The 8,016-nt window shown below is 53.0% G+C and overlaps 1 protein-coding gene across 5 annotated transcripts; it reads left to right on the top strand.

The window, feature by feature from the left end:
* Positions 1-1,316: 1,316 nt before the first annotated feature.
* Positions 1,317-7,506, top strand: LOC112608143 (spermatogenesis-associated protein 31A1-like). Of its 5 annotated transcripts, none has more exons than XM_025359830.1 (5): positions 1,350-1,561; positions 2,651-2,762; positions 3,333-3,393; positions 3,636-4,226; positions 4,683-7,503. In XM_025359830.1, exons 1-5 carry the CDS (start codon positions 1,373-1,375, stop codon positions 7,354-7,356), a joined length of 3,627 nt encoding a protein of 1,208 aa, XP_025215615.1. In that variant the 5' UTR covers positions 1,350-1,372; the 3' UTR covers positions 7,357-7,503. The 5 variants fall into 5 exon arrangements, with proteins under 5 accessions (XP_025215614.1, XP_025215615.1, XP_025215613.1 ...); XM_025359832.1 differs by having other exon boundaries at positions 1,373-1,560; positions 2,686-2,762; XM_025359829.1 differs by having other exon boundaries at positions 1,317-1,561; positions 2,705-2,762; positions 3,636-7,506.
* Positions 7,507-8,016: the final 510 nt, after the last annotated feature.

Genomic DNA, 8,016 nt, shown 5'->3' with positions numbered 1-8,016 from the left:
ACTCCCGCGGAACCCCACAAGCTAAGACCCACTGGCATGGAATCCCCACTGGCCAGCACAGCATCCTGGAGTCTGCCTAAGAAGACCAAGTTTCTGCTGGGAGGGGTGACCGCCATTATTGTGGGTCTAGTCGGCGGTTTTGCCCTGCCAGTGCTAGGAAGACTGGGTGGTTTGTGCTGGGCAGAATTCCCCTCAGTGCAGTACAGTGGCTGTGGCAGATATACCATTATTGTATATCCAAAGGAATATAAATCATTCCATTACAATGGTACATGCATGTGTGTGTTCATTGCAGCGCTGTTCCCAATAGCAAAGACATGGAATCAACCCAAATGCCCACCAATGATAGACTGGATAAAGAAAATGTGGTACATAGACACCATGGAATACTATGCAGCCATAAAATGGAATGAGATCAAGTCCTTTGCAGGGACATGGATGAAGCTGGAAGCCATTATCCTCAGCAAACTAATGCAGGAACAGAAAACCAAATACCACATGTTCTTACTTATAAGTGGGAGCTGAACAATGAGAACATATGGACACAGGGAGGGGAACAACACACCCTGGCACCTGTCTGGGGAGGGCCGGTGGTAGGGAGAACATCAGGAAAAATAGCTAATGCATGCTGCTTTTAATACCTAAGTGAGGGGTTGATAGATGCAGCAAACCACCATGGTACACATTTGCCTGTGTAAGAAAACTGCATGTCTTGCACATGTACCCCGAACTTAAAATAAATACAAAAATAAAATTTTAAAAATAAAAAAAAAAATCTTAATTGTATGTGGGTAGGTCCCTTTGATTCAAAGTGAGATAGAAATAATTTTTTAAAACTTACTTTTCAAAATTTGCAAAACCACATAAGTGTAAAAAGAAATTTACATTTTGTCCCTGGATTGATATAAGACAAAAACATTGTGTGGGAAAGCTGGAGTTGAGGACGAACGAGATTCTGAGAATAAAATTCCCTGGTACATAGCCAAAATTTCAGAGTGAACTTCAGATTTTCAAGGGTCATAAAATAGGTAACCTCAAGCCACCGCCTCCAACAGATAAAAGGAACCAGATAATATCTGAGTTCCAGGGAGAAAGCATAGAAAATTGGCCGAGTTCTATCACTGACAAAACTTAGTGGGAAGGAGGGATCTGGAAGGTGGGAGGGTGGAGGGATCCCAAGCTTGGAGGGTGGGGAAGGGCTGTGCTTCAGCCTCCCCGTCCCGCTGCCCCTCCCCCTCCCGCTGCCCCTCCCCAACAAAGGAGCCTTTGTGATGTGAAGGCCCCAGCTCTGTGACGCAGGCCTGGGCCCCAGTCCCTAGTCTCCACGGGGATGCCCAGAGCTCAGTTGCTTGAAAGCAACGCGCCTATTCACATGGAGAATCTCCCCTTTCCTCTAAAATTACTTAGTGCCTCGTCGCTAAACGCCCCCAGCTCCACACCATGGGTGTTGGATATCTTCCTCACCTTGGTGTTTGCCCTGGGGTTCTTCTTCCTATTATTCCCCTACTTCTCTTACCTCCGTTGTGACGACCCACCCTCACCATCGCCTGGGAAGAGAAAGGTGAGGAGCCCTCGGTCCGGACCCACAGAGCTTGATTCTTTCTTTTCTTTTTCTTATTAGTTCCACTTTTCCAAATCCAGTGGAGAGACTTCTGCGATGGGAAGTCTCAGGAGAGACCAGAACATCATCCTTCCAGGGAGAGGCAGGGCAGCCAGGGTTGGTAGGGGTGGATCGTGTACTGGGATTTCCGTCCCAAGCTCTCAGTCCGCCTGTGGGGGAGCGCAGGAGGCGTTAAGACAAAATCAAACCCGTGGACTCAGCGCCAGGAACGGTCATGAGACGGGGGAGGTCTCTGTCCGAGGCCAGACCCTGAGCCCTGGCTCATCAGCCCCTTCCTGGGGCAGGTGGCTCGGGGCCCACTCTCCTCTGTATGGGGTGATCTGGGGGCTGTGCTGAGCCCCCGAGGGCCTCCCACCGGGGCCTGGCGTCTCCTCTGGTCTCCCGGGAAGCAGAATCCTACCTGACAGCTCAGCGGTGCCTGCGGGCCTGAGCCTGGGTGTTCCTCGAGCAGAGGAACCGGGACTGACAGCGCCCGTGGTGGACCTCATATTGAAAATCCGTGTGTGTGTGTGTGTGCGTGTGTGTGTGTGTGTGTGTGTGTGATTTTTATGTTATTTTATTTTTGAGATGGAGTCTCGCTCTGTCGCGCAGGCTGCAGTGAAATGGAGGGATACCGGCTCACTGCAACCTCTGCTTCCCGAGTTCAAGCTATTCTCCTGTCTTAGCCTCCTGAGTAGCTGGGATTACAGGCACCCACCACCACGCCCGGCTAATTTTTGTATTTTTAGTAGAGACGGGGTTTCACCATGGCCAGGCTGGTCTCAAACTCCTGACCTCAGGTGATCCACCTGCCCTGGCCTCCCAAAGTGCTCGGATTACAGGCGTGAGCCACCGCGCCCGGCCCCCTCTTCCTGTTTTTCTAAGAAGAAAAGCAGTTTGTCATCCATTTAAACATGAGTGGGAGGAAGCACACAGAGCTCCCTGAGCCAGACAGAGAGCCACGCGGTTCGTGAGTGCAGCGTGCCGCGGCCGGGCTGGGGGCGGAGATTGACAGCCGGTCCTAGCTCCTCCCCCTTTCTTGTCTCCCAGTGTCATCTTGTCTCCCCGCGTCATCTTGTCTCCCCGCGTCATCTTGTCTCCCAGTGTCCAGTAGGGCGGAGAGGGAGGCCCAGAGGCAGGATGAAAAACCACAGTCTGAGAGGTAAGGCTCTGCCAGGGCACACTAGAGTTAATTTGATCTCGTCTGCCCCGGAGGGAACTGACTCTGAAGAAGTCAGTTGAAGAAGCCCGAGGCGGGGGCTCATAGGAGGGAAATAAGAACCCCGGGTCCTTCTCAGATTCCGAGCCGGAATGAAGCCTTGGTGGGCCAGGGACTGGGCCTTACCCAGCAGGGGGCAGTGTGTGTGTAGTGGGGAGAACAACGCCTGCCTGGATGGGAGCGGGGTGAGGGGGCCTCCTGGCCCCTGGGAACAGCTGTTCAACTCTGCTAAGGCTGATTCCTCTTTGAGACCACCCCAGTCCTTTGTCCCCACAGGGCAGTTGTGAGGACTGTGGGGGTGGGGGGGGGTCCGTGTGTGGAAGCCCTTTGTGAATGACAAAGCCCTGCCCGCCATGCCTTGCTATTACCCTCGGGGCCATGTGGCTCTGGACACAGATGTGCGGGTTCCAGGGTCTAATTCCCCATGGTCTTCCCTAAAGAAACATGCACTCATCCTCCTGTGAGATCCCAGGCCCCTCCTGCACCACCCTAACCCGGTCTCCTGATTTCCAGCTTGTAGACCGCGCCTGAGAGGCCTGGAGGAGCTTTGGAACCTGTTTTCACAACTGCAGAGGTGAGGCACTTCCCCTTCCCTTCATCCTTCCTGCCAGGGCTGGGATGTGACCCCAGGGCCGTAGGCAGCCTGGAGCTGACCTGGGGTGGGGAGACCACAGGGACAGAGGATGGGAGTAAAACCCTGGGGCGAGGGGTAGCAGGAGAATTGGGCAGTCAGGATGTGGGGTGGTGGAGGGGCTCCCACTCTGCCCCCCGCCCCACCTGCTCCTGGCTGCAGCTTGTGCCTCCTGTCTCCTGCAGCCTCCTGGGGCCGCTCCTTGACAAAGGTGACTTTGGTCAGCTCTCCGGTCCAGACCCCCCAGGTGAGGTGGGCAAAAGAGCACCTGATGGAGACTCCCGGTCCTCTCATGAGCCTATGGAAGATACTGCTCCCATGCTTTCCCCGTTAGCTTCCCCGGATCCTCGAACCAAGCATCCTCAGGATCTGGCCTCCACCCCATCACCAGGCCCAATGACCACCTCAGTCTCCTCCCTAAGTGCCTCCCAGGCACCAGAACCTTCCCTTCCCCCAGAAAGCCCCTCACCTGAGCCACCTGCACTTTTCCCTCACCCACCACACACCTCTGATAGTCCGTCTCCTCCGAAAGCTTTCCCTGCTCCTCCCCTGCGGGACTCCACTCTGATAATTCCATCTCACTGTGACTCAGTGGCACTTCCACTGGGCACCGTCCCTCAAAGCTTGTCTCTGCGTAAGGATTTGGCGGCTTCTGTCCCAGCCATCTCAGGCCTTGGCGGCTCAAACAGTCAAGTTTCTACCTTCTCCTGGTGGCAGGAGACTACCAGAACCTGGTGCGTCTTCAACTCGTCAGTCCAGCAAGATCATCTTTCCCGCCACCCACCAGAGACCTGTCAGATGGAAGCTGGTAGCCCGTTTTTACTCAACTCTGATGGCCAGAATGTCATGGGTATACAAGTCATAGAAAGAGCCAAGGTCAACATTTCGGAGGAAAAAGAAAACAATGGATCATTTCCAAAACAAATGAGCCCAGAAAAGCACTTGAATTCTTTGGGGAATTTGGTTAAATCATTGGATGCTGAGCAGGACCCCACAACCCCAAAACCCTTCTGGAACATGGGCGAGAACTCGAAACAGCTGCCCAGTCCTCAGAAGCTCTCAGATCCTAGGATCTTGCAGGAAAGTTTTCAGAAGAATTATAGCCAGCTTTTCTGGGGCCTCCCCTCTCTGCACAGCGAATCCCTGGTGGCTAATGCCTGGGTCACTGAAAGGTCTTACACTTTACAGTCTCCTCCTTTCTTGTTCAATGGAATTTCCAATGTCTGCCCAATTCAAAGGGAGACTACAATGTCCCCACTGCTTTTCCAGGCCCAGCCCCTGTCCCATCTGGGGCCCGAGTCCCAACCCTTTATTTCATCCACACCCCAATTCCGGCCCATACCTATGGCTCAGGCCGAGGCTCAGGCCCATCTTCAATCCTCTTTCCCAGTCCTGTCTCCTGCTTTTCCATCCCCGATTCATAACTCTGGAGTAGCTTGCCCTGCGTCGCAGATTAAAGTGCAAGCTCTTTGCCTACCTGAAACTCAGCACCCTGAATGGCCTTTGTTGAGGAAACAACTAGAAGGTGGGTTGGCTTTACCCTCTAGGGTCCAAAAATCTCAGGATGTGTTTAGTGTCTCCACTCCTAACCTTCCCCAGGAAAGCTCGACATCCATTCTGCCTGAGAACTTTCCGATCAGTCCTGAACTCCAGAGACAACTGGAGCAACACATTCAAAAGTGGTTCATTCAACACCGGGGCAACCTGGGAAGGATCCAAGAGTCTCTGGATCTGATGCAGCTTCGGGACGAATCGTCAGGGACAAGTCAGGCCAAGGGCAAACCCAGGCCCTGGCAGTCCTCCACGTCCACAGGCGAAAGCAGCAAGGAGGCACAGAAGGTGAAGTTCCAGCTGGAGAGGGACCCGTGCCCACATCTGGGGCAAATTCTGGGGCAGACCCCGCAAAATCTATCCAGGGGCATGGAAAGCTTCCCAGGGAAGGTTCTGGGGATGACCTCTGAGGAGTCAGAAAGGGACTTGAGGAAGCCCTTGAGGAGTGACTCAGGAAGTGATTTATTAAGACGCACAGAAAGGAATCGTATAGAAAACATCCTGAAAACCCACGTCGGCAGGAAGTTGGGCCAGATGAACGAGGGCTTGATCCCTGTGAGTGTGCGTCGATCCTGGCTTGCTGTCAACCAGGCTTTTCCCATGTCTAACACCCACGTGAAGACCAGCAATCTAGCACCCCCGAAAAGTGGGAAAGCCTGTGTGAACACAGCCCAGGTGCTTCCCTTCCTCGAGCCGTGTACGCAGCAGGTGCTGGGAGCCCATATTGGGAGGTTATGGGCCAAACACAGGTGGGGTCTACCCCTCAGGGTCCTCAAACCCATTCAGTGCTTTAAACTGGAAAAGGTTTCGTCCTTGTCTCTTACACAGCTTGCCGGTCCCTCCTCAGCCACCTGTGAACCTGGGGCTGGCTCAAAAGTTGAGGTGGCCACGTTCCTTAGAGAGCCACCGATGGCAAGTCTGAGAGAGCAGGTGCTGACCAAAGCATCTGACATGCCAGAGAGTCTGCTGGCCTCTTCCCCTGCATGTAAGCAGTTCCAGAGGGCCCCGCCAGGGATCCCATCTTGGAATGATCATGGGCCCTTGAAGGCTCCTCCAGCTGCACAGGAGGGCAGGTGGCCATCTAAGCCCCTCACATACAGCCTCACAGGCAGCACCCAGCAGAGCAGGAGCTTAGGAGCCCAGTCTTCAAGGGCTGTAGAGACCAGGGAGGCAGTGCCACAACCCAGAGTCCCCTTGGGAACCCGTATGCTGGCAAACCTCCAAGCCACAAGTGATGATGTGCGTGGTTTCGAGGCTCCAGGGACCAGCAGAAGTTCTTTACTCCCTAAAATGTCTGTCTCCCAAGATCCAAGACAGCTGTGTCTTATGGAGGAAGTTATTAGTGAATTTGAGCCTGGAATGGCCACGAAGTCAGAGACCCAGCCTCAAGTTTGTGCCGCTGTTGTGCTCCTTCCAGATGGGCAAGCGTCTGTTCTGCCCCTTGTTACAGAGAATTTGGCTCCTCAAGTGCCCCAGGGCCATCTCCAGAGCATGCCTCCTGGGAACATGCAGGCTTCCCAGGAGCTACATGACCTCATGGCAGCCAGAAGGAGCAACCTGGGGCACAGGGAGCCCAAGAACCCAAACTGTCAAGTCTCATGCAAGAGACAAAGCCCGATGTTTCCCCCTCCTCACAAGAGTGAGAACTCTAGGAAGCCCAACTTAGAAAAACATGAAGAAAGGCTTGAAGGATTGAGGACACCTCAACCTACCCCGGTCAGGAAAACAGAGGACACCCGTCAGGATGAAGGCGTCCAGCCATTGCCATCAAAGAAACAGCCTCCTTCAATAAGCCACTTTGGAGAAAACATCAAGCAATTTTTTCAGCGGGTTTTCTCAAAGAAAAAAAGCAAGCCAGCACCAGTCACTGCCGAGAGCCAAAAAACAGGAAAAAACAGATCCTGTGTGTACAGCAGCAGTGCTGAAGCTCAGGGGCTCATGACAGCAGTTGGACAGATGCTGGAGGAGAAGATGTCACTTTGCCACGCACGCCATGCCTCGAAGGTAAATCAGCACAAACAGGAGTTTCAAGCTCCAGTCTGTGGGTTTCCCTGCAACCACAGGCACCCCTTCTACTCAGAACACAGCAGAATGCTGAGCTATGCCGCCAGCAGTCAACAAGCCACTCTCAAGAGCCAGAGTTGTCCCAACAGAGAGAGGCAAATCAGAGACCAACAGCCCTTGAAAAGTGTCCGGTGCAACAATGAGCAATGGGGCCTGCGACATCCCCAACTCTTGCTCCCCAAGAAAGCTGTATCCCCAGTCAGTCCCCCTCAGCACTGGCCGAAGACACCTGGTGCCTCCAGCCACCATCACCACTGTCCCAGGCACTGTCTTCTTCGGGGAGGTATCTAATTTGGTCAGTCACAAATTCATTTTTAGCCTTCCTTAGAGAAAAACAAATCCCCAAGTAAAAATTCACTCTATGTAGAGAAAAAATATTTTCTCTCATGTTAGTACACGCAGAACATTTAATATTCCACAATATATATGGTTTTTTATTCATAAGAGGGTGATGGCTTTTATTTGTGACGTGCTTGGTGTGGGCTTGGTTTCTAGAAGCAACAGGAAAGGTGCTGACGGTGGTGCTGTAAGTCCACCTTCATCCTGAGTTCCTTCACTGAACCTTACGTTTCCATAACACTGTCTTTACACAAACAACAAAACATTCTAAAAACAAGATGAGAAAAACCTATGAAGAGCCCACTCTGAAATAGGATTCAACCCGTCTTTCCACTACTTGCTCTCTACCTCAAAGTTTATGCAGCCCTAGGGAGAAGGTTTGCAGAGATGTCACAGGGCTGAACATCGCCATGCAGGCTCCAGGAAGTGCCACAGCCCAGTAGCTTCCTGTGTCACATAGTGGAAGTTTGGATGGGAGAGTGCTGGGCCCTGAGTTCAGAAGTGGGAGAAGTCTTGACCCTGGGTATCCTGGTGGAGAATAGATAATGCCTGCCCCTGGGAAGCCCCTTCTCTCCCTGACAAAGGCTGGGATGGAGATGGGCCCTCTTAGCT

The sequence above is a fragment of the Theropithecus gelada genome, chromosome 15 (assembly GCF_003255815.1).
Source record: "Theropithecus gelada isolate Dixy chromosome 15, Tgel_1.0, whole genome shotgun sequence".
In the NCBI taxonomy this organism is placed as follows: domain Eukaryota; kingdom Metazoa; phylum Chordata; class Mammalia; order Primates; family Cercopithecidae; genus Theropithecus; species Theropithecus gelada.
Note: the sequence above shows the minus strand (reverse complement) of the source record. Positions and strands in the feature narration are given on the sequence as shown.

Coding starts and splice junctions, on each gene's coding strand:
- LOC112608143 (XM_025359828.1), top strand. CDS start 1,373: ATGGAGAATCTCCCCTTTCCTCTAAAATTACTTAGTGCCTCGTCGCTA. Junction 1,562..2,650: donor CATCGCCTGGGAAGAGAAAG/GTGAGGAGCCCT, acceptor CTTGTCTCCCAG/TGTCATCTTGTCTCCCCGCG. Junction 2,763..3,332: donor GAAAAACCACAGTCTGAGAG/GTAAGGCTCTGC, acceptor CCTGATTTCCAG/CTTGTAGACCGCGCCTGAGA.